At 42.1% G+C, this 26,606-nt stretch overlaps 3 protein-coding genes across 4 annotated transcripts; 2 read left to right on the top strand and 1 right to left on the bottom strand.

The window, feature by feature from the left end:
- Window positions 1–834: 834 nt before the first annotated feature.
- Window positions 835–7,897, top strand: unc119.1 (unc-119 homolog 1). The gene is made up of 5 exons (XM_014160353.2): window positions 835–1,158; window positions 3,396–3,509; window positions 4,117–4,213; window positions 4,636–4,808; window positions 5,137–7,897. Exons 1-5 carry the CDS (start codon window positions 921–923, stop codon window positions 5,247–5,249), a joined length of 735 nt encoding a protein of 244 aa, XP_014015828.1. The 5' UTR covers window positions 835–920; the 3' UTR covers window positions 5,250–7,897.
- Window positions 7,898–7,977: 80 nt separating this feature from the next.
- cssa20h12orf43 (chromosome ssa20 C12orf43 homolog) lies at window positions 7,978–9,979 on the top strand. 2 transcript variants are annotated; one of them, XM_014160067.2, is made up of 6 exons: window positions 7,978–8,148; window positions 8,339–8,369; window positions 8,504–8,602; window positions 8,748–8,815; window positions 8,942–9,032; window positions 9,242–9,979. In XM_014160067.2, exons 1-6 carry the CDS (start codon window positions 8,019–8,021, stop codon window positions 9,618–9,620), a joined length of 798 nt encoding a protein of 265 aa, XP_014015542.1. In that variant the 5' UTR covers window positions 7,978–8,018; the 3' UTR covers window positions 9,621–9,979.
- On the bottom strand, window positions 9,954–17,024 carry hnf1a (HNF1 homeobox a). Its single transcript, NM_001123674.1, is given in 10 exon segments — window positions 9,954–10,476; window positions 12,325–12,409; window positions 12,572–12,687; window positions 12,848–13,021; window positions 13,232–13,373; window positions 13,826–13,971; window positions 14,188–14,390; window positions 14,527–14,707; window positions 15,478–15,677; window positions 16,673–17,024. Coding segments are annotated over 10 exon segments (1,677 nt in total). The 5' UTR covers window positions 16,972–17,024; the 3' UTR covers window positions 9,954–10,345.
- Between the last annotated feature and the right edge of the window lie 9,582 nt (window positions 17,025–26,606).

The following is a 26,606-nucleotide window of genomic DNA, read 5'->3' as shown; positions in this document are numbered from 1 at the left end:
TACATAAGCTCACCTTGGATAAGAACCAAAGGCTTGCCGTCATATAGATATGTAGGCCTAAGTCTTCAATAATTACATTTAGCTGCATCACTCCCATTATCCCCACTGAGGTACAGACAACAATCATACACTCTTGCGCTCCACACACAGTCACAGAGTATGTATGAATTAGTGTGAATGTGTGTGTGAGAGTGATCAATGCCAATAAGGAATCCTACTCTCCTTATTGATTTCTCCCAGCCCTGAGGGCTTCAGGCCGCAGGTGGACTGATGGAGTAATTTGAGGTGCCCCCCACCTTACTCAGTTTTAGCTCTGCAAATAACATCTACAAAGTAGGAACTGCTGATAAATGCTGTCTCTTCTTAATAAATGTGCTATTTTATCTAACTGGTGTTTTAGCAAATTGGTTCTTTATGATTTATCCCATGTTCTACTATCCTTAGGGTTATTGCAGTACCCCGCCCTCATAACTGAACGGTTCAACATGTATCACTGGGATACTGCAGTCGTCACAAATAATGAGAACTACAATTATATTATATTTCTATGGGGGGGACATGGGAAATGTATGGTCGGTAGGATGAAATGGCAGTAATGCGTTTGAGAGATGATGAATAAAAAGCATGGGCAAACTTAAACTACATTGGTATAGTGAAACCATTTTCATGGAGTTGTACCATACTAAGGTGTTCCCTGGTTGGAATTCCAGTTACCTGCAACCTGGGTTAAAGATGCAAAAACATTTACCTTGCCTGCAACGTTTTTGAACATCCCGCCCTACTGGTAACTACGGCAACCACCTACGTTTTCAGCCAATTACGATCGACTGTTCTCAGCATAGGTTCTCCATAGAGACGCTTCGCCATCTTGAATTTAGTGAAAGTTTCAGTTGACTAAACAAACACAGAACAATCAAGACATGAGCGGCTCTAACTCTCGGAACGAGACGGCAGCCACAGTTAAAGGACCCGACACCGATATGGGGCTAGATGCAAATTCCAGGGAGCGAAAGTCCGGTGGAGATGTGATGAAGAGACTCAAGTCGCGACGAAATCAAACGGATAAACAGCGGCCTGTTGTTACAGAAGATGAGCTCAGGGCGCTAGGAAGAGACATCACACCAGATGAAATCCTTGGTCTGTGTGCTGTTACACGGGGTATGTATGGAGTTAGCTACAGATTGTTAAAGCAGATAATGTGATGTAACAAAATATTTTTGGTTTCCATTACTGGGAGTTACAGGTTAGTTACAGTTTGATGTAGCACAGTTGTAGGTGGTGCGTTTGAATTTGAGGTGGACCCACCTGTCTAATTCAATCAGTGAAGATTTTAAATAGCCAAGATGGCGGCATACACATTGTTGGATTACTTAATGTAGAAAAAAAATGATTTATTTTAATAAAAGAGCATTTTCTAAATTCAAACGCTCTACCTGCAACTGTACACAGACATTTTAGAAGATAAACGAAAAATGTGAAGTGTTGGTTTCATGAGCTGAAATAAGAGCCCAGAAATGTTCCATACATATTTCTCTAAAATGATGTGCACAAATTTGTTTACATCCCTTTTAGTGAGCATATTTCCTTTGCCAAGATATTTCCTTTGCCAAGATATCCATATACCTGACAGGTGTGGCATATCAAGAAGCTGATTAAACAGCATGATCATTACACAGGTGCACCTTGTGCTGGGGACAATAAAAGGACTCTCTAAAATGTGCAGTTTTGGCACAGGTCAATGCCACTGATGTCTCAAGTTTTGAAGGAGTGTGCAATTGGCATGCTGACTGTAGGAATGTCTACCACAGCTATTGCCAAATCATTTGATGTTAATTTCAAATTTTTGAGAATTTGGCAGTATGTGCAATTTGGCAGTACGTGCAATCGGCCTCACAACCGCAGACCAAGTGTAACCACGCTAGCCCAGGACCTCCACATCCAGCTTCTTCACCTGTGGGATCGTCTGGGACCTGCGACCCGGACAGCTGATGAAACTGAGTTTGCACAACCGACGAATTTCTGCACAAACTTTCAGAAACCGCCTCAGGGAAGCTAATCTGCGTGCTTGTTGTCCTCACCAGGGTCTTGACTTGACTGCAGTTCGGTGTCGTAAATGACTTCAGTGGGCAAATGCTGACCTTTGATGGCCACTGGCATGCTGGAGAACTGTGCTTTTCACGGCTGAATCCCGGTTTCAACTGTACCGGGCAGATGGCAGAGTGCCCCATTGTGGGGTTATGGTATGGGCAGGCATAAGCTACGTACAACGAACACAATTGCATTTCATTGATGGTAATTTGAATGCACAGAGATACCGTGCCATTCATCCGCCTCCATCACCTCATGTTTAAGCATGATAATGCACGGCCCCATATTGCAAGGATCTGTACACAATTCCTGGAAGCTGAAAATGTCCCAGTTCTTCCATGACCTGCATACTCACCAGACATGTCGTCCATTGAGCATGTTTGGGATGCGCTGGATCGACGTGTACGACAGCGTGTTCCAGTTCCCGCCAATATCCTGTGGTCCTGTGTGGCTCATTTGGTAGAGTATGGCACTTGCAACGCCAGGATTGTGGGTTCGATTCCCACGTAAAACCAGTACTAATGACAATGTATGCATTCACTACTGTAAGTCACTCTGAATAAGAGCGTCCGCTTAATTACTAAAATGTAAATATCCAGCAACTTCGCACAGGCCACAATCAACAGCCTGATCAACTCTATGCAAAGGAGATGTGTCGTGCTGCATGAGGCAAATGGTGGTCACTCCAGATACTAACTGGTTTTCTGATCCATGCCCCTGTCTTTCTTTTTAAGATATCTGTGACCAACAGATGCATATCTGTATTCTCAGTCATATGAAATCCATAGATTAGGGCCTAATTTATTTCAATTGACTGATTCCCTTGTACTGATTCCCAAGCTTTGAAGTTGTTGCGTTTTATTTTTGTTCAGTGTACATGTTTGGCCGAATCGAGAACGAAGATAGTATCGCCAAGTTAAGGTTGGTCGAAAATTCTGTGTACTACACAGTACTTAACCTGTAACTCCTGGTAATGGATACCAAAAATCTTTGTGTTAATCTTGTGTAACAATCTGTAGCTAGTATGGAGTGGATTGATTGGAGATGATAGATGTGATTTGGATAAGATTCAAGTTAATCAATGTAGCTATCTATTCTTTTTCTAGCTCATCTAGCTAGTTAATGTGTTAACTAGTTGGCTAACTTGATGTGGCTGCAAACACTGCATACCTCGCTTTGTAGTGAGTTAGTTGACTTTAACTAGCTAGCTAAGTTTGCACCACTGTTTTGAGGAAGCCAAACAAAGAATTTGTGGACACACCAGATTCCCTGTCTGTATGTGCTGCTTACTACGAATTTCCTTCCAGATTATCTATGTAAACCTGAGGACAATGTCTACAATATTGACTTCACACATTTCAAGATCAGAGATCTGGAGACTGGGACAGTGCTCTTCGAGATTGCTAAACCTCACAACTGTGGTAAGTTTAAACTTTTTCACACTTTGCCACAACATAAGTGACAGATCTTGGATAGGCCACATCTTAAAGGTATACTCAGCAATATGCCATCATAATACACACTAGGGTGACTTTCTGCTTATAGAGATCAAGCTGGGGTTGCTGTCAGCTTAAACAGGGCACCATGCTCAGTCTGTGAGACACCCCAGTTGCTGAAACCATTGCAATCACTGCTGACCGGTGCACTGGTGGTGTTCAGTTGGGGCACTAAACAACTGCTGAAATCTGCCACACATGACACTTGGCTCTTTACAATGTGGACTTGCCTCATTGGAAGGTATATATTGGGACAGCCCATAGTTTTGGGAGATTTGAGCATTAGTTTAGTAAGCAGGAAGTTGCCCCGCTGTGTATGATGTCGTATTGCTGAGTCTACGCCGAAGGGCCACAGACTAAATTAATCTGTACTATTTCAAGTAAAACCAAACAAGCCAAGTTATTCCTTCTATGATAAGGAATGTAGTCCTTATGCAAATGTTGTAGCTATAATTTTAGGTTGAAATCCGAGATGACCTTTTGTCACTTATTTGGATGGCAATTACATTTGAATCCATGTTGTCTTCATCAGACCCTGAAGATGAGGAGAATGGAGATGCCAGTGCTGGGCGCTTTGTGCGCTATCAGTTCACGCCAGCCTTCCTCAGACTGCGGACTGTTGGTGCAACGTAAGGCAGTGGATTAAACAGGAAACATCACATGCATTTTCATTGTTAGAAGTCACATGACTCATCATTGAAAAACCACATACTTTGGTGAGGCCTAAATGTTCCATAGTATGTGCTTTCCCTTATGCTGACAAATTCTGAACTGTTTCGTTTGCTGGTGTGGCTTACCAGCGCAAGAAACTAAGTCCTGCAGCTCCGGCAACCACATAAACTACAACAGAGAGGATTTGGCAGAGCACACAGCTGGGAACAAGACTATTGAAAGAATCATCCTACTTTTGGACTTTAAAAAGGAATATAGATGGTCAATTAATAAAGCTACAATTCAAATAGTTGAAGCAATTGAATGCAGATACCACCCACAGTTATGTTCAGCATGTCCCTGCTAGTATCTCAAGTGCCTCTTTCTACTCTGCTTTCAGTGTGGAGTTCACCGTGGGGGACCGGCCTGTTAACAGCTTTCGCATGATAGAGAGGCATTATTTCCAGAATAAAGTTCTCAAGAACTTTGACTTTGACTTCGGATTCTGCATCCCAAACAGCCGGAACACTTGCGAACACATCTATGAGTTTCCCCAGCTCCATGAGGACCTCAGTAAGTCTAATAGTAGTAGTGCATCTTTCTCACTTCGTCTATCAACTTTGTTGTAGCCTGTGTGTGTCCCTACAAGCTAAAGTTCAGACTGGCCAGAACATAGCTGGCAAAGTCTGTAAGTCTATACTATCCATACAGAGCCAGTCAGACAACTCTCGTTGTAAGGGGAGGAATGTGGATACTAGACAGTCACATGGTTCCTTTACAGGTTGTTTATTTTGGTGCGCTGAACAGCATTAATTTACTTTTTTAGTCTGTGATATGTGTGTTCTGCTGTTCCTTTATGAAGTCATTTGCAAACTGAATTTCCTTTTTTTGTCTCTTTAAGTTGGCCTAATGGTGGAGCACCCGTATGAGACCAGGTCAGACAGCTTCTATTTTGTGGACAACAAACTGATCATGCACAATAAGGCAGACTACGCCTACGATGGGGGCCAGTAGTGTCTGAAGATTAGCTTCATGTGTGCAATGCAACGCAGGGGTCACATTGCCCCTGAATACAACCATCATGTAGCTCTTTTGGGAACAGGAGTGTACTTTCTCCACTTCAGACATTCCAACAAACTTTACCAGCCCCAGGTTTGGGGAAAAAGGACCATATCTACCTTCCAAACAGGTTGCTTCATTTATTTGATACCTCGTACCCATCTATTGCTTGGACTCATAGGAATCTCTTGTCAATCACTCTTTTGTAATGTTGAACATGTTTTCCTTTGTCTTTTCTAATGTTTCTACATTTAAGTGATTACTTTACTGCTTATTTCAATCTGCTTTGAGTTCAGTATTTGTTGCATACCCTTGTTTTTGAGTTGTATTGTGTTTAGTCCACTGTTACCAGACAGCTCTACAGAGGGATAAGGGAACATTACATGATCCCAATCTGAATGTTAAATGCCGGTCATTTGTAGCCCGTAAGATGAACAATGATTGAATTTGACCAGGCCTTATGTTCTTTTGTACACACAAGGGTTGACAGATGGCACAATTGGATTGCAAGCAAATTACAACTGATACTACCTAATTTCATTGAACAATAGTTTGGTTCTGGTCATCAATTTCTAACTACTCATTCTGCTGAAGTAGCAACCGTGATCCTTTGCTATATCTTCGTTCCTCAGATAGTGGGCTAAACTGTATATTCAGCTTTGAGACTAACAGATGCTCCATGAATTTGACATCTTGCCTTGGTGTAGAAGCTGTATTATTCGTATTGGGTGTCCCATGTCACCCCTCTAGCTATATACACAGAGCACAAAACATTATGAACACCTGCTCTTTCCATGACTGACTGACCAGGCAAAAGCTATGATCCCTTATTGTTATCACTTAAATCCACTACAATCAGTGTAGATGAACGGGAGGAGACCGGTTAAAGAAGGCCTTTTAAGCCTTGAGACATGGATTGTGTATATGTGCCATTCAGATGGTGAATGGGCAAGACAAAATATTTAAGTGCCTTTGAACGAGGTATGGTAGTAGATGTCAGGTTTGTGTCACGAACACTGCTGGGTTTTTAACGCTCAACATTTTCCTGTGTGTATCAAGAATGGTCCACCACCTAAAGGACATCCAGCCAACTTGACACAACTGTGGGAAGCATTGGAGTCAACATGGGCCAGGATTCCTGTGGAATGCTTTTGACACCTTCTAGAGTCCATGCCCCGACAAATTGAGGCTGTTCTGAGGGCAATGGTGGGTGACAGACAACAACCCTGGTCTGTTACGTTTTTAGCATTTTTAAATGTGCTTGTAGTGTGTTCGTGCCTGCTGGAGTTACACTGAGTTTTCCAACACTAAATGAAACCTCCCCCATGTGCCTTGTATTCAGACTTCTCAGCTCAAGAGGGTTTGTTGTGTGTGAGAGAAATTCATGTGAAGTCCAGCTGTGCTCCGCTACACATCTGTCCAACATGTCAAAAGCTGGCTGGAAGATATTTTTGTGAATTCATTCTAAGCATATCCCAGTCAGCTATAAAATAATATTGGTTACCCAGAAGTAAAATTAGTGTGACAGTTTGTGATTTCTTGTTTTACTTCTGGGGGAATGCAGATAACAATTGATTACCTTCGTGCGAAGTCGCCTCTTGTAAACGGAAACTCGGCCAAATCTCCTTCCTTCTGCTAATTTCACCCGTGTTTATCATGGTCAAAAAGCACATTTTTTGTTTTCATGAATTTTTATGATAGGCCATTTTGAGTTTGTAGCTGTGGAATTTAGTGGAAACTGCTTATCATCCACACACAGGCTTTAAAATCACAGCACCAATTTAAGAACTGCCTAAACCCAATCCTGCTGCTCGTAATCACATAATTGTACGTGAGTCTCGACATATTCTCGCCGTTTCCTCTGTCCACGAGAGGTTAGTTATGAAATTATAACTATACAGTTCATAATGACAAGTGGAAGGTATAGTGTATGTATCAGTGGAGGCTGCTGAGGGGAGGACGGTTCAAAATAATGGCTGGAACGGCACGAATGGAAACCATGTGTTTGATACCATTCCACTCATTCTGCTCCAGCCTATCACGAGCCCATCCTCCCCCAATTAAGGTGCCACCAACCTCCTGTGGTATGTATGATGATGTGGCTGTGATGCTAACCACTTTATAGACTTGTGATGTGTCTGTTCTTTACCTTTACTGATGGAAGGTCTGTGATAGCAGCCACCATTTTTTTTTCTAATAGCACCACCAAATTAACACAAATTATGGCTTTTACAACACGGTCGCTACTGATCTCATTTTTCACTCTTATGAAGTTGGACCCGCATACTCTGTAAACTGGAACCACTGAATTTATTGAGCATATTGTACTTTTATCTATTGATGAATGTGTTTTAGGACAGACAAATTTCACAGTGAGATTTTTATTCAACATTACTACAAAGATTACTGTTTTTTGAATGTTACATTTCAGGGACCATAGACTCCATATGTTGTCTATATTGTTGGATGTGTACTTGGTGAAGTAGAACTAGAAGCCCTCCTAACATTGCCTTTTATGTTCTGTTAAATGTTTTTGTTTCTGCAAGATGATATACTGTCAGGAGAGGGGGGGAATAAAAAAACAATTGAACAAATGTTCTGTATACATTTTGGCTTAAGTTCACTCAAACTCTCACTACACTGACTGTGGCATGCATATCTCACCCGAAATACTTCATTACCCATAGTGCATTGCTTTGTAGCCGCAAATGTACTTGATCCAACATGTCAGCCCCCGTTGGAACGATGGTTGAAGACTCAAGCAGTGAGGAGGAAGATCTGGAAAAGTTTAAGGAAGCAGCTTGGAGTTTTGGCACATATGGAATTAATGGTACACACAATACCAACACGGCAGGTAAATTCAGCCTAAATAACCTTTTGCTTTAGCTAAAACACAGGATGTATCTTAGCTAGCTAATGCTAGTCAACAGCAAATGTGGGGTGGGAGATAGATTTGCTCGCTGGCTAAAGATTTCACACACAAAACTATCTTACCCCAATACAGCAGCAAAGTCTTAACAGTAATGTAACGACTGTTGTTTTAGATGGGGAAAGCAATGGGAAGTTATCCCGTCGGTAAGTTGTTCGTTTTCTCTGAATGGCATGCCACCCACTCTGTATTATTATGATTCACCATCAGGCATAGAGGTTTTGCCTCACGTTTGGCTTCTCCAGAACAATCGTGTTTTATGTAATGCTATGGTCAACAGTGTGGCTGTATCTAAACATGAACATGATGGGAATGAGCTTCAGACGACTCCAGAGTTCCGTGCGCACGTTGCAAAGAAATTAGGTGCTATACTTGACAGGTACAGTATTTCTTCTTTGTCATGGGAAACTGTTGATGAAACATCAGTTTTACTATTATAGCTACCTTTAGCGTTCGCCTCGTTGCCTCCACCTATCAACTTTTCAGTCGCCAACTTTAATCTAACTATGCAATTTGATATTCAGTTGCATTTCAGTGATATCTACAGAAACATCAAAACCCTGCACACAGTCAACCAAATGTGAAGATGAAGGTGAGGGTTTATCCAGAAATTGTTTTGCACTGAAACTAATGCAGTAGTTACGAACTGTATGATGTCAAATATGATGCAATATAAATCCTGTGTGTGTTCTTGATCTTTTTTCTTGGTTTTTTGAAGGTTTCCGGCTGTTCACCACATCTGTCCCAGGAGAGTTTACCATTGATCCCCCTCCTCCTCCTGTAAGGCGCCGGCCCGTCCCCAGCTCAAGGTGATGCTTGTTCTATGTAGGCCTGACCTTTTAACCTTTGGGATATGTGAGGTGGTTTGATGTCACCTTCATAACTACTTTGGGAAGGAATCCTTACAGTAGCATTGCATGATTGAAATATTCCTGTAACTCATATTGTAATACTACTGTATTACAGTTTAATAAACAGTTTAATAAAGTTTAAGTTTGTTTCTGCAATTTTCCCCTAGTGACAGTGACAGTGAGCTGGAGATGAGACTGAGAGAGGCGGCAGTGTCAGTTACAGACCTCCTATCATCTGCTCTCCCCAGCGCAGTTACACCTTCCCTGCCAGAGTCCCTCAGCTCAGATAAATTGAAGAAGAAGAAGAAGAAGAAATACAAGGTTCAGGAAGGAGAGGACAGTAATAACAGCCCTGTCCCAGAGAAAAATAAGAAAAGGACAGCTCCCCGCGAGGTCGAGAACTGTGGAGAAGCCTCACCTTATGCTAAAACGGAGGAGGACCAAAAGAGCCCCGAGGAGGATAGTCTACCGCTGAAGGTCAAGAAGAAGAAAAATAAACAAAAAGGCACAGATGAAAGGGTGGAAGAGGAAGTAGAAAAGCACTGAGAGACTTCTGGACTCACTTGTTGTGATTTGGGATATTGGCTGTTCCATACTTGTAAGAACTGTTAACCTGTTGTAGCTTGGGGTTCTTAGCATTCATTATAACATGGTCAGGTCATACACTGTTATTTTCTTTAAATAATCACTGCAATGTTGTACTACTTTGTAGTTTGTTCTTTTCTGGAATGGAATACGTTCTTTCAGAAATGTGGAATACTGTAAGTCTCACCAGATATTTGATTACCTTTTTTCTCTGCCCAAAACACAATCAGTGCTATGCCTTGTTTTGTAAAGAAAGCAGTTTACACTGATGTCAATAATTCTGAGAGCATTTTTATTAAAACACTTTCCTATTGATAATATACATGTTTATTGTAAAACGGGGATCAATCGCTCAGCATTCTCTGTTTGCATGGATTTAGATGTGGTTGTTGCTAATGGTTTATCTCTGACCTCAGATCAGCAGACTGACACTGAGCACAACGTTCTTTGTAATAGTAAGGCTGCTAATTCAAGTGACGAGACTGATAACTGACAGTGAGTCCCTCCTGGATTTATGTATCTAGCAGAATGAGTTATAGTTTCTCTGGAAAATTTTACTGCAGAAGTAGTTTTGGAGAATTTGCGTTACATCTCTATTACAGTTCTCTACTTACTGTAAAAACTATTTTGTTTCACCCACCCTCTGCTCCCACCCCTTCACAATACATAGTGGTTACATTCTGTTGCTACTGTGCGGTAGAGACCATCTGTGCAGGAATGTAGGAGTTGATGTCTGCTGGCGAAGAGGAGAGGCGGTGAGGTGGATGACTTTCACTAGACTGAGATGGAGGATACAGCTGTAAATTCCCAGAGGAAACTAAGAAAAACAGATGGTAAGTTATTAATTTCTAGTTTCTCTACTGTCATTCCAATTACAACCCTGCATTTAAAATGCCCTATTTTGACTGGCAACTAGAGAACACCATGGGTTATATTTACTACTTTCAAGCTGTATTAAGATTACTTTGAAGTACAGTACCAGTTATAAGTTTGGACACGCCTACTCATTCAAGATTTTTTTTCTTTATTTTTAATTATTTTCTACATTGTAGAATAATACTGAAGACATCAAAACTATGAAATAACACAAGGAATCATGTAGTTACCAAGAAGTGTTAAACAAATCAAAATATATTTTAGATTTTAGATTCTTCAAAGTAGCCACCCTTTGCCTTGACAGCTTTGCATTCTCTCAACCAGCTTCACGAGGTAGTCACCTGGAATGCTTTTCCAACAGTCTTGAAGGAGTTCCCACATATGCTGATCACTTGTTGGCTGCTTTTCCTTCACTCTGCGGTCCAAATCATCTCAATGGCGTTGAGGTTGGGTGATTGTGGAGGCCAGGTCATCTGATGCAGCACTCCTCCTCCTTGGTAAAATATACCTTACACAGCCTGGAGGTGTGTTTTGGGTCATAGTCCTGTTGAAAAACAAATGATAGTCCCTCTAAGCGAAACCAGATGGGATGGCGTATCGCTGCAGAATGCTGTGGTAGCCATGCTGGTTAAGTGTGCTTTGAATTCTAAATAAATCACTGACAGTGTCACCAGAAAAGCAACCCCACGCCATCATACCACCACCTCCATGCTTCACGGTGGGAACCACACATGCGGAGATCGTCCTTTCACCTACTCTGCGTCTCACAAAGACACGGCGGTTGGAACCAAAAATATCAAATTTGGACTCATCAGACCAACGGACAGATTTCCACTTGTCTAATGTCCATTGCTCTTGTTTCTTGGCCCAAGCAAGTCTCTTCTTATTATTGGTGTCCTTTAGTAGTGGTTTCTTTCCAGCAATTCGACCATGAAGACCTGATTCACAGAGTCAACTCAGAACAGTTGATATTGAGATGTGTCTGTTACTTGAACTCTGAAGCATTTATTTGGGCTGCAATTTCTGAGGCTGGAAACGTTTTAATGAACTTATCCTCTGCAGCAGAGGTAACTCTGGGTCTTCCTTTCCTGTGGTGGTCCTCATGAGAGCCAGTTTCATCATAGAGCTTGATGGTTTTTGCGACTGCACTTGAAGAAACTTTCAAAGTTCTTGACATTTTCTGGATTGACTGACCTTCATGTCTTAAAATAATGATGGTCTATTGTTTCTCTTTTCTTATTTGAGCTGCTCTTGCCATAATATGGACTTGGTCTTTTACCAAATAGGGCTATCTTCTGTATACCACCCCTACCTTCTCGCAACACAACTGATTGGCTCAAACGCATTGAGAAGGAAAGAAATTCCACAAATGAACTTTTAACAAGGCACACCTGTTAATTGAAATGCATTCCTGGTGACTACCTCATGAAGCTGGTTGAGAGAATGCCAAGAGTGTGCAAAGCTGTCATCAAGGCAAAGGGTGGCTACTTTGAAAAATCTCAAATAGAAAATACATTTGGATTTGTTTAACACTTTTTTTTTTTTGGTTACTACATGATTGCATATATACTATTTAACATTTTGATGTCTTCACTATTATTCTACAATGTAGAAAATAGTACAAATAAAGAAAAATAATGAGTAGGTGTGTCCAAACTTTTGACTGGTACTGTATGTGTTACACACTTAGTAGCTTTTTTAGATGTCTTCAGTCTCCCCTTTAGTGTAGTGTAAGAAACTGCATATTTTGGGAAATAGTCTACACTTGGAGTAACATGATTTATCTTACCTGGCACAGGTGAAGGGGACTGCAGGTGTAGGGAGTCCTCCTGGATGGGTTGGTCTGTCTGCTCCTCAGGGTCTGTGGTCAGAATCTAACCAATGCAAAAGTCATTAGCAGATTCAACCCACATTAATACTACTACCGATCATTAGCTAGTGAGTCTAGACTTTTCTATACCTGTATACTCAGACTTATGCAACTGATTATTAATGGCATCACTTTCATTTTAGGTGAATGTTTAGAATCACAGTACCTGTCTGACTGTGGTTAGACTGGTCAGTGTTCCAAGGCTGCTGCTGTCAGTGATGACCATTGCTTGGGACAGTAGGCTGGACGGAGGGTAGTGGGACATATCAGACTTGCTGTACACTGCAGTGGAGAAATTGAGAGCAGGAGGCATGGGTACTTTATGAAACCCTCCTTAGTTCTAGCAGTTCTATTAGGTTGCTCTCACTCATTCCTTGTTTCACATATTGTATTTCTGTCAAAGGGCAAATGAAGGAGTAACATGCTGCCACTGTGGCCTTACTGTGACATGGAAGCTGTGCCATGGTTGCCATGAAAGGACTGTGGTGGCCCATATGACTCTGGAACTGCTGTGTGAGTTGCTGCTGGGAAGTGGAATGAAGCTGCTGCTGGAAAGAGATTGGCTGAAGGGTGGTGAACCCGCCTCCCACATTGTTGATGACAGGTACGGTTTGACCTGTTGACCAACAGGCCAGGAAAACATGGATTAGGCTAGGCTACTTTGTTAATGTCAGTTCGTTTTTTTATATCTAACAACTTTCTGATCATCACTGGAAAAGGATAAGATACAATACAGTCGATATGTTTTGAAATGACCGTTTTAAAAATAACTATGCTCTGACTTAGAGCTGTTTGAGTGGAGGGGACTGTGTGTAGAATGGGTTACCTATGAGGAGAGAGGACTCTCCCAGACTCATGACGCTGGGCAGGGAGGTCATGATGAGTCCATGGTGGGGAGCAGGCGAGGCAGACAGACTGTGCAGTGATGTCAGGGTGCTGACTGGGGGCAAGGGGCCACCACCTGATACCTGAGATGGGGAAAGTTGGTGGCAGAACCACAGCCATAGATTCTTGTGAGGATTGAGATGCTTTGTATACCCAAAGGTTTATGATGACGTGAAGTAGTCTATGATCTCCCTAGTTTGATGTGATATGGCTTGGGATTTCACTGCGTTACATGATGATATATGGTTAGCGACCTCATGGTCTTATATAACGATGTAATATGGTTTGTGATGTCATTTGCTTATTATGATGTAATATGGTTTGTGAAATAATTTGCTTATTATGGTTTGTGATCACACTGATGTGTTGTGCAGTTACTAATCTATGTATTGTGATGATTGGGATTATGTGATCATAGTTGCTGATCTCTGGTTGTGACAATGAGAGGTTGTTTGATCTCATTTTACTGGTTTGTGGTCGTGTAATGGGGATTGTAACAATGTGTGTAGAGGTGAGATACGGTAGGTGATCTCACTGGTTTGTGATGGTGTGTTTCCAGGAGTGTGTGGCTGGGCTCCAGTTGAATGGGGCTGGCCAGGCGGCCCCCCAAGCCTCTGTCTCCATTGTGACCCCTCGATGACCCCAGATTATCACATGTGATTTGCTGGCTATACTTCATGCCTGGAAGAGAGGAAGCCTGTTAGGATGAGTTAGGATCAGGTGTTTCCTGGGATGAGGTAATGTTGCACCCTGTCAGTTTTGGCTCTGTTCCCCTGTATAAGGGCACTGAAAATAGTACATAAGCAACACCCTGATGACAACACTAATAATGAATTATGCTCTTTGTGGATTAAATGAAATTATATTTTGATTCACTTTGGTGAGGGTGAGTGTTACCTTGCTCAGGGCTGTGTGAGAGCGTGTGGTTGGTGGAGCTTGCTGATTGGCTGTTGTAAGGCATATCAAGAGCCAGTTTATGGCGGAAGGCCTCCTCCTTGCGGCGGTTAGCGAACCAGTTGTACACTCGTACCTCTGTCACCAAGTTAGAGCCCAGGCCAGCCAGCTGGGACGGAGACACACCCCTCTGGAGACACTCAGCCCTGAGGAAGAGCCATAGAGGGCCCGGAGCAAGAGAAGCGTCTTTAAGGGGGACACGCTAAAATGACAGGGACAGTTCCTCCATTGCACTGGAACTGGGAACATTTCCTGTTTTTAGCTGACCTCTCTCTCTCTCACCTGTTACACTCCTCCACTAATCCCTCTCTCTCCTCTTTGCTTGGGTTCCTCTGTCGTTCATAGGCGTGGAAGAGGATTTGCTGGGAGGCGGGTCCCCATTTGAACCTGTTCCTACGTCCCTTCCTCACGTCCTCTCCCTGCTCCTCTCCAGACCCAAGGGCATGCCTGGCATTAGTAAACTCTGCATGGGGTGGTCAGTGAAAGCATATTTGTAGAATTTTGTGATAAACGTCAATTGTATTGTTATAGTATCCATATTGTTATATCAGTATTATTAATTATTCAGACAGTATTGTTATATCTTTAAAACAATAGGGCTAATTCACAGGAATCTGTTTTTATATTAGAGTTTGAGATAATTTGCAACGTGTGTGTGTGTGTGTGTGTGTGTGTGTGTGTGTGTGGGGACATGCAGATTGTGTGTCTCTCTACACATGAAATGTGAAAGTGGACAGTATCATGTTACCTTACATGTCTATATTTGACTCACAGTGACCAGTGGGCCCCCATAGTTGTTTACAGCTGACAGACATATTGAATACTGTATCATGATGGATTTACAAGTCTAAGGATTGAGGTACAGGGATTGTGATTTCGCTATCATTGGGAAAACACAGCAGGAGACCACACTTTCCTTACATGGTTGAAATGGAAAGTTTGCAAATGTCAAAGCTATTTGAAACTTTTTTCCAGAAAGTGGATATAAGGAAGGACATAGAGTAAGCAAGATCCGTTGACATAATTGTTCTTCGCATCCTGAGATTCAGTCTTGTGTAAGAGCTCCCAATCCCCAAAACACTATAGATTTATGGCAATTTATTGTGAATATTAATGAATGAGGTAGTCATGATTTGAGCTATTAATAAATGTTACACTTCAGAGTCCAGACTGTAATGTCATACTGTAGTGCAGTAAAGGCAGGGTCAGCTCATCAGCTGGTCAAATACTCACGCTGGCTAATCTCGCCCTGCTTCCTGACGTACCAGCTGTACAAAGCAGCCCGTTTCTGGTTCTTCATGGGCGTGCCTTTGTTGAGGTGCTGGGAGAGATGGGACTGGTTGAGGCCTGTGGATTCGACCACCTCTCTCTGGGGGAGGTTATGCTGCTGCATGTAGCTCTTCACCAGTTTTGCCACGCGCCATGGATCCTCCCTATCACACACACACACAGACAAAACACATATGCTTAAAGAGAGGGAGGGAGAGAGGGATGTTGACAATAAGAGATAAGGGGAAGCACAGCAGGGCAAAGTCCAGCTCTCTCTGGTCACTGGAATTAAAACCCATAAAGATATGGATAGCCTACTTGCTGCAACACAAACCTTGACGACTAGCAATAGTACATAACATTTGTATTATGTATATTAACATACAAAAGCTTTATCTATGTTTGATGCATTTTTATACTACGGCATGGTTGGTCAAGTTGTGTTTTCATGCTGGGTGTTGTAAAATGGCCAACTTTTAGCTATATACAATGACCAGTTAAACCACAATCTTGAGATATATGTTGTAGTTTGAAATGTGGTGAAATTAAAGGGGCTTTTCCAAATAGTAGTAAATATTCACTCAATCTGTTCTAACACACAGACAAACATAGCACATTTCTGTTAATCTTAACCATTGCATGTAGTTCATTCATTAAATGGACAGAGAATACTGATGGGGTGGGTAATTAGTAACCAGGAAAGGAGGAACCCTCCTTTAAATTCACCTCAGAGGCCAAGAGAGATCTCAGAGGGAGCAGGAGAACGGGGAAGAGGGGGACTAAATTTGAGAAAGATGAAGAAAGGGAGTAGAAAGGATGCTGCCAGGTAAAACCGTCAATTGTTTGTACTCTCTGGAACCTTTTCTTGGTCAGAAAACGACAGGAAAAGAGAGCAGGAAAGAAAGCGAATGGAAAACACAATGAAGTAACCACCCTAAAACGTATTTGTTTTTAAATATTATTATAATTTTTTTTACAAATGAGTTGGACATTATTTTTTTAAAGTGAGAGAATAATAGCACAGCAAAGGGGTATGGCTATGTTGTTGTTGTATGGGTGTGTGTATTAATATTTGAGGTTTGATAAAAGGAAGAAATTGATGTACTATATATGTTAAGGGGAGGATAGGGTGGATGGCAGACATTTGGGAGTTACTTACTGAAGCAGTTGGTCGACCAGAGCCCTCTGCCTGGCTGCCTCCTCTGGGGCTAGGGCCTCCAGCTCCTGGAATATTGGGGGTGGAAAATCCATTTCTCCCTCCTCCGAACTCTCGCCATCCCCCCTGTCCCCCTTCTCTGCTCCAGGGGTGACCCTCTCTCGCTCCAGTTCTCCCAGGGCATGGACCAGGACCTCCCGGGACAGTCCAGAGCCCAGCAGAGCCCAGATCAGCTGCTCCTGGAGAGCAGACAGACGACCAGGGCCGGGCCCTGCTTCTCCTTTCCTCTCCTCTCCCTCCATTACGCTGTTGCCTAATCTTTACCTCACAACACAGCACACAGACTACGCAGGCCACAGGTCACAAACACACACTCACACACCAACACAGACACACTGCAGTCATGCGCTTACACAAAAAAACAGAGCAATTGGCTTCTGGAATCATTGCATTTCTGTCCTTCAGTTTAGGAATAGAGAAAGTTTGCTTTCATTTTCCCCCGTTTGATTTTTCTCCTCGTCTCGTTCTGAGCTGAGCTGTCTGGTTTTAGCCCTCCACCTGCTGTTATGCTTTAAAAGGTCTTTTTTTCCCTCCCCCTCCTCCCCATGCGCTTTCTGTGAACTTTGTCCCCATCTCCGTCCATCCCTAACAGTGAGCAAAGTGCAGTCAAACTATAAATGAAAATAAACTGCACATTCATACAGCCTCCTGTATAACACACAAATGTAATACATATGTGAGGTTACAAAAATAAGCTAACTGCATCTTAATACGCACATTAAAACCTAGCATATTTATTTTTCAATATATTCTAAACCGACACAATTCTCCATGACACTTATAGGCATTCATTTTAGGGTCCAAAAAGGATAACAGCAAAATGCATATTTTAGACTGCCTTGATGTAATTTGTGGCTAGTATAACTATACTATTCTATATTTCATATCAATTGTAATGTAAAGGCCTAATGGAATGGATGTTGTAGCTTAACATTTATCATGAAAACCTGATAGGTGTGTTTTGAGAGGTTTGGAATGAATTGGACAGAGAAATTGAAAGTAGCTGTTGTCCTGCACAGCACTAGAGGGCACTACTGCATCATTCTAGAAAGACAGGGTATGATAGAGGTAGATTTTAGATGCCAGAGAACACCTGCTAGCGTTCACTGACTTTGGGTTCTGTTTCTCTCTGCTCGCTTGAATATTTCTGCTGTCCCTGACAGTCACCTAACCTTTCCTCTGACCCTCTTCCTGGGTCTTTTTCTCCCCCAGGTAACCTAACCTAAGGTTGGGTTTTCACTTTCCCAGAGCAGTAGACAATCTGGCCATAAAACCCAAACAAAAGCATCCTCCCACCCCTTTGTCCAACCCTTTTCTCATTCATTCCTTCCTCTCTCTCATTGAAAGTGCTTTACCTCCTGTGATTAGATCAGACATAGATGTCACATCAAAGCTTTCGCTAAAGATTTCATATATTTCAGATTCACAGGTCGTTACCATCACACGTCTGTTTTGTATTATCCTCCATGACTTTGTCTAACTTCATGTGTACATCTGAATCAGTAATACTTAAGAACCCCTACAGGTGGCATTGTAGCTATGCTATATTGGTAGTATTGCTTTCGCAGTGTTGATTCATCTCCAATAACGCTCTCTCTCTTTACCTTGTGCTTCCTCCGGTTCAGCCTCGTTCCTCACTCCACCCTACACTAGGGAAGATGGCATTGTGCAGTATATGAAATGGGGGAACAGGGCTCCCTCTATCTCTTTGAAACACTACTGCCCTGTAATTAAGTCCCATTGTGCCTGAATTTGCACTGTTCAGAGGACAACCCAGTGAGGGAGGCAGGGTAGTGTGGCCTGTACTGCATTTAAATCCCATACAGTGCATTATCACACATTCTAGCAGGCATTTGGTGTGAGAAAGTAAATATACAGTTATGTAATTTTATTATCAAAGAAAAAGTGTGTTTGCATGTGTTAGTATGTAGCCTACAGTATCTTCTGTTCTAGAAATAAAGAACCACACTTTGTTTACTGGAAAAGTAGCTCACTATCAGAACTGCAATTTTCCCTTCTGTCCTCATAGTCTCATTAGTCAGCAAACCTCCCTGTTTCTGCCCCTCCTCTTTCAGCCTTGTGTCCATGCCACCCCGCCACCCCATACTATTCAACCCCATTGATCATGCATGCAGAAATATAACACACCCCTTAGTTCCTTCCCGAATAAGCACTGTCCACATTTTTGTAATTTCCTCTGCAGGGAGGAGAGGCTGTGTAGCCTACGCTGTGTGCCTCCAACAATGTCCAACAGCTCACCCAGTATAAACTTAATGGACACTTCACACACAAACAGAGCTTACCATAAACCGCACAAAAATAAGTAGTCAATAGACATAGCTTTCACATATTCTTAAGTAGGCAGTGCGAATGCGTGTTTGTTCAGTCTCTCGTTCTTATTGTCATCTGGCATTAGTTTTGCGGCATACCTTAAGAGTGCACCCCCTAATGGAATGAGCTGTGTGTGTAAAGGGGAGTCGGACGAACCAGAGGCTTCTAGGACAATACAGTAGTTACGGTTAGTCTTTTTGAAGTTTTAATACAGATTTGAAAGACTTTCCAAAGTTCCCTCACTGTCTTTTGGAGGCATGTGAATCAACAACATTGTTCACCTTTATCACCCTAGGCATTGGTGCTAATGCATTGCCATTGCTTGAATTATTTGAATGGCTGTTTCTTTGAGGTAATATTGTGATCGGCCTCCAATCGGTTAACAAATCACATGATGTGTTGGAGAGGAGATTAACTGGAGCTGGTTTTGGCAATGAAATACTGAAGACCCCGCAGTGAATGAACAAGTACACTACCCAAAATCACCTCATTGTCAGCGGGTTGAGTATGGGGTGGATTGTGCTAGTGAGCGACTGTATTACTGATGCTAGTGTCAGGACTGTTCAGGTGTAGGCGAACCAATGCCTGGAGTCTAGCTAAGTTACCATCCAATTAGTGACAGATTTTCATGTGAATATTCTAAACTCTGCATAAAGAAAATATGCGCAATTTCCCAGCAGTGGTGTTTCCACCTAACTGACTTGTTGCAGATTTTTTTTAAATCAGTGCGTGATGACAATGCACACACAATGTATTTTTTTTGCTTGAGTTTTCATGTACTTAATAAAAATCTAACGTTCAATGTGTTTCCATCGCATTTTCAACTCTACAGATATCTTTTGATCACAAACGGTTGCGTTAAATAGCAAATGTGCTTACTCTGGTCTTGGCAGGTGCGCTCTAGCCAACAGCTCGCAGATACAGTGCGGGTAGGCTAGTCTACTTGATGAGATTATTATGGAGAACTTTTTCTTGAACGGCAGTCATAAGACCCTCAATATTTATTGAAAAGCAGCATCAAGCTCATCACCGTGCACTTGCATCACTCTGTGAAGTTCATCAGAATTTATTTCATCTGTAGCCTAATAAACTGCATGGTTTCCCAAGTCGTAGTAAGAGGACCACACGCCATATCATCGTAAATTTACTTCGATATGATGGTTGGTATATTAATATTTGCGCATAAAGGCGTTTCCACCGCCGTTTCTCGTATAGCGTAATTCATTTTAGACCCAAAAAGATCGAACTATGCCGAGCGAAGATTTATCTGTCATAATTTATACAATTGTACCGAAACGTCCTGTTTCCATCACAGCGGTCGTAATTTTTCTTTATACGTTATGCCTTTACTCTAATAAAAACTGTGGTTGGAATGTGGCTAATGACACACAGTTTAAGACAATGTGGACACTGATATGACGTCTGTCCTTCAAAGAACATCAACTTGGCCAAAAGTTGTATTTTCTCAATCCACTTTATTTGTAAGCAAAAAAACGACACCTTTTCATGAAGGCCTATACTGTAGCTGTACAACGGTATGTTTTGTGAGATTGATTGAAAGTGGAGAGCAGATTTTTCAAGGCTAGCTTCATTGTTCAATATTTAGTAATGCAGTTGTCAATAAGTTAACAAATAACTAAATGCTATACATGACCTACTGTCAAACAAAATAGAATTCAAAATGTGTAATCTGTACAGGGTTGGATACAATTTGGATTAGTCTGAACGTCATTTGGTGTCTCATGTTCACCAAGCTTAGTCATGTATTTTCTTGTCTATGTCTTGTAAAGTGTTGCAGCAGCTTACAGTGCATTCCAAAAGTATTCAGACCCCTTTTTGTTGTTACTTACTTATTCTAAAATTGATTAAATCGTTTTTTCCCCTCATCAATCTACACACAATACCCCATAATGACAAAGCAAAAATGGTTTTTGACATTTTTGCAAATGTATTGAAAATAAAAAACTATCACATTTATTTAGACTCTTTACTCAGTACTTTTCAGCAGCTTTGGCAGCGATTACAGCCTCGAGTTTTCATGGGTATGACACTACAAGCTTGGAACACCTGTCTTTTGAGAGTTTCTCCCATTGTTCTTTGCAGATCCTCTCAATTTCTGTCAGTTTGGATGGGGCGCCGTTGCTGCACAGCTATTTTCAGTTCTCTCCAGAGATGTTACAGATGTTAGATCGGGTTCAAGTCCGGGCTCTGGCTGGGCCAATCAAGGACATTCAGAGACTTGTCCTGAAGCGTCTTGGCAGTGTGCTTAGGGTCGTTGTCCTTTTAGAAGGTGAACCTTCACCCCAGTCTGAGGTCCTGAACACTCTTGAGCAGGTTTTCATCAAGGATCTTGCTCCATTACAGGTTTTCTCAATTGTTTACACACAAATACTGGTACTTGAGACACAATGACCACAACATGTAACTCATGCACCAACCCCCTGAACCAATTCTGCTAAACTACAAGCACAATTCCTGCTTTACACTCAAATTCCAGTTCTAAAACACACTTTTTTCAAAACACTACACACAATTATTTGCATTTGGCACAATTTTCATGCAGAAAATCTCTTGTTTTCACAATGAACACACTGCCATTAAAATATGCACACTGACTCATCACATGGGCAAACACCCGTCACACAGTTTTACAATTAGCAATCAGAGCTTTAGCATAAAATGGCAACGGGTGAGCTCTTCTGTTTTGGAGCAATGGATGCCAACATTGGAAACAGAGGCTGAGCCAGAGAAGTGAGAGTAAGAGGAGGAGGATGGGGAGGACAAGGACGAGGATGAGGAAGACCAAGGAACGTAATCTCTGATGAGATCCGAGCCACTTTGGTTGATCATGTGGTCAACCATGGTCTAACAATGAGGGAGGCTGGGCAAAGAGTACAGCCAAATTTGAGCAGGTACACTGTAGCATACATTATCCGGACATTCCGAAATGAGAATAGGTAAGAAATCTACTCTCACTACAAAATTGCAGTACTGCATATCAATACAGTACTCAATGAGTACAGTAGTACAGTATTGCCTGTGGACTGTTCTGTAGGACTGTAAAAATAAAGTATGTTTCAAGTATTTGGGAAATGTATTCCTACTTTGTATTTACAGTATTTTACTATTTGTTTGGCAGAACTGAAAGATTACCAACACAAGGTGGTCAGGAACGTGTTCTGTCTCCTGAACAGGAAACTGAAATCATGAACATGGTCCTAGAAAATAACGCCATAACATTACGGCAAATACAAAGAAAAATAAAAGAATGAGATATTTCAAAATATTGATAGGGTAAGCTTATCGACACTGGACCGTGTCTTGCGCAGAAATAATCTCAGGATGAAACGGGTCTACAGGGTGCCATTTGAACGCAATTCAGAAAGAGTCAAAGAATCGCGATATAACTATGTGCAAGTGAGTCCTATACAATCCCACCATTGATGCATACTCTCAACACTGTATAAATTATACATATTTCAGTATTGTAATCATAATGATTGTGCTTCACAATAGTGACCACTCCATGTCTATTTCTGATATTGTCATGTGTGTTTCAGAGAGTCCTTGAACTAGAGGTGGCTGCAGTGGAGCACCAGTTCATCTTCATTGATGAGGTTGGATTCAACCTCACAAAAAGATGAAAGAGGGGAAGGAATATCATCGGCCAGCGTGCCATTGTTCAAGTCCCTGGCCAGCGCGGAGGGAACATCACAATGTGTGCAGCGATTACCCACCACGGCGTCATCCATCACCATGCTACCCTTGGCCCTTACAACACCGCCCATCTGATCACATTCCTGGACACCCTACACAACACACTCATTCCACCAGATCAGGTAGATGGCCCAGAGCAGCTCAGGTACGTTGTCATTTGGGACAAGGTAAGTTTCCACAGGGCTGCTCTGGTTCGTAACTGGTTCACTGCCCAGCCACGCTTTGTAGTTGTTTATCTCCCTCCATATTCTCCATTCCTACATCCTATTGAGGAATTTTTTTCTGCCTGGAGATGGAAAGTGTATGACCGAAATCCACAAACGCGTATACCTCTTCTCCAAGCTATGGAAGACGCATGTGGAGATATAGCAGCTGATGCTTTTCATGGCTGGAATCGCCATGCTAGGCCATATTTCCCCCGCTGCTTGGCCAGGGAAAACATTGCTTGTGATGTGGATGAGGTGCTGTGGCCAGACCGCAACAGAAGAGAGGATGCAGCATAGTTTTATTATATATTTTTTTATTTATTTACTGTAACTGTATACATGAAATTCTTCTGTTTTGTATGTAGACCACTGTATGTGCAACTTTGTGTTGGTTGGGAATGGGATGTACACTGTGTACATTGTTTTTGTGGGGAAAATAAAATATATTTGTTACCGTGTATTTGTGTGTTCTGAGTATAAAAACAATATTCTCAAATATTTTACAACACACTTATGTATGTACTGTCTGTAGTAATGGCAACACTGAACCAAAAAAAAGCCTAAGTCATTATGATGAATGGAGAGGAAGTGTTTTCCATTCATCATAGTGTTTTACATTGAGCACATCAAGTGTTCAACTGGTTCTTATAAATGTCTATTCATATGATGGTTTGTGTGTGTCATTTGAAAACAAAATACCATTTTGATAAGACATAACATTGTTTTGAATGTAAAGTTTCATTTAGCTGGAGAATTGAGGGGTTTTGCTCATTGTGTGTGTGTTTTTTGATTTGTGTGTAGAGTTCTGAGAATATGAGGCATGCTTTCAGAAAATGTGTGTAAACAATCAAGAAAAACTGTAATCTTTCCCTCGATACTGACTAGACGCTGTCCCTGCCGCTGAAAAACATCCCCACAGCATGATGCTTCCGCCACCATGCTTCACCGTAGGAATGGTATTGGCCAGGTGATGATCGGTACCTGGTTTCCTCCAGATGTGACACTTGGCATTCAGGCCAAAGAGTTCAATCTTGGTTTCATCAGACCAGAGAATCTTGTTTCTTATGGTCTGAGAGTCCTTTAGGTGCCTTTTGGCACACTCCAAGCGGGCTGTCATGTGCCTTTTACTGAGGAGTGGCTTCCGTCTGGCCACTCTACCATAAAGGCCTGATTGGTGGAGTGCTGCAGAGATGGTTGCCCTTCTGGAAGGTTCTCCCATCTCCATAGAGGAACTCTGGAGCTCTGTCAGAGTGACCATCAGGTTCTTGGTCACCACCCTGATCAAGGCCCTTCTCCCCTGATTGCTCAGTTTTGCTGAGCGGCCAGCTCTAGGAAGAATCTTGGTGGTTCCAAACTTCTTCCATTTAAGAATGATGGAGGCCACTGTGTTCTTGGGGACCTTCAATGCTGCAGAAATGTTTTGGTACCCTCCCCAGATCTGTACCTCGACACAATCCTGTCTCAGAGCTCTATGGACAATACCTTTGTCCTCATGGCTTGGTTTTTGCTCTGACGTGCACTGTGAACTGTGGGACCTTATATAGACAGGTGTGTTCCTTTCCAAATCATGTCCAATCAATTGAATTTACCACAGGTGGACTCCAAATTGTAGAAACATCTCAAGGATTATCAATGGTAACAGGATGCACCTGAGCTCCATTTCGAGTCTCATAGCAAAGGGTTTGAATACTTATTTTTATTTCTAATGCATTTGCAAACATTTCTAAAAACCTGTTTTAATTTTGTCATTATGGAACACTGTGTGTAGATTGCTGAGGATTTTTTATCCATTTTAGAATAAGGCTGTAACATAACAAAATGTGGAAAAAGTGAAGGGGTTTGAATATTTTCCAAATGCACTGTATGTCACATGAGGGAGTTGGGTGAACTCAAGCATGTGTATTAGGCCTGTGGATCTAGACCTGTGTATCTATGTCTGTAGGACAGTTCATTCTATCCTATTATCTCAACTAAATGAAGAGATGGTGGCACGTTCATTTCAGGATTGTTTCATTGAAAACCATTTTGTCAAACTAATCAAAAAGGGTTCTCTTTTTAAAACAGGTTTTTACAACACAGGTAACTACCAAAATAATGGAAACACTTGAGTAAATGAGGGATACACACTGTAACTCAGTAAAATCTTAGAAATTGTTGAATGTTGCGTTTATATTTTTGGTCTCTGTATACATGACCCTAAACATGATGAGATGTTAATTGCTTAACTCCGGAACCACACAGTTCATAGAAGGAAATCAGTCAATTGAAATAAATAAATTAGGCCCTATTCTATGGATTTCACATGACTGGGCTGGGGTGCAGCCATGGGTGGGCCTTGGAGGGCATAGGCCCACCCACTTAGCAGCCAGGCTACCCCACTACGGAGCCAGGCCTAGCCAATCAGAATGAGTTTTCCCCACAAATGGGCTTTATTACAGAGAAAACCATTTTTTTTAGCTACCATGGCTGTGCCCCCATAGGATGACAATGCGCCTATCCACAGGGCACGAGTGGTCACTGAATGGTTTGATGAGCATGAAAACGATGTAAACCAAATGCTATGGCTGTCTGTCACTAGATCTCAACCCAATTGAACACCTATGGGAGATTCTGGAGAGGTGCTGGAGACAGCATTTTCCACCACCATCAATAAAACCCCAAAATATGGAATTTCTTGTGGAAGACTGTTGTCGCATCCCTCCAATAAGGTTCCAGACACTTGTAGAATCTTTACCTAGGTGCATGAAGCTGTTCTGGCTGGTGGCCCAATGCCCTACTAAGACACTTTATGTTGGTGTTTCTGTTATTTTGATAGTTACCTGTAGAATCTCAATTAAACCTATTGAAGGGGAGCACCCGCATTGGGGTTTGAACCAGCAACCCCAAAGGTTATAGGGAAAGTACCTCCTGTGCACTAGACAATTCTCTTGGAAGAGGCCAGTAAATGTTCATACATTGAGGACGGGCACACAAGTTATACCCAATGCTTACAGATTGAATCCCACTTAGAAAAAGACAAGGAACTCTTGAAATATCCCATCACTGCCACCATTATAGCGATTGACTGGAGACAACCACCACGGTCCAGTGGTTATGCAGTAACTGGGAAAGCTCTATTCCTCTTGTGCCAGAAAGGTCCAGGCTTCTTGGCAGAAGGCATAGTAGCACACGTTACATGTCTACCTCTATTTTGAAACACTACATGACCAAAAGTATGTAGACACCTGCTCGTCGAACATCATTCCAAAATCATGGGCATTAATATAGAGTTGGTCCTCCCTTTTGCTGCTGTAACAGCCTCCACTCTTCTGGGAAGGCTTTCCACTAGATGTTGGAACATTGCTGTGGTGACTTGATTCCATTCAGCCACAAGAGCATTAGTGAGGTCGGGCACTGATGTTCGATGGGGTTGAGGTCAGGACTCTGTGCGGGCCAGTCAAGTTTTTCCACACCGATCTCGACAAACTATTTCTGTATTGACCTCGCTTTGTGCACGGGGGCATTGTCATGCTGAAACAGGAAAGGGCCTTCCCCAAACTGCTGCCACAAAGTTGGAGGCACTTAATTGTTTAGAATGTCATTGTATGCTGTAGCATTAAGATTTCCCTTCACTGGAACTAAGG

Source organism: Salmo salar, chromosome ssa20 (assembly GCF_905237065.1).
Source record: "Salmo salar chromosome ssa20, Ssal_v3.1, whole genome shotgun sequence".
NCBI classification, from domain to species: Eukaryota; Metazoa; Chordata; class Actinopteri; order Salmoniformes; family Salmonidae; genus Salmo; species Salmo salar.
Note: the sequence above shows the minus strand (reverse complement) of the source record. Positions and strands in the feature narration are given on the sequence as shown.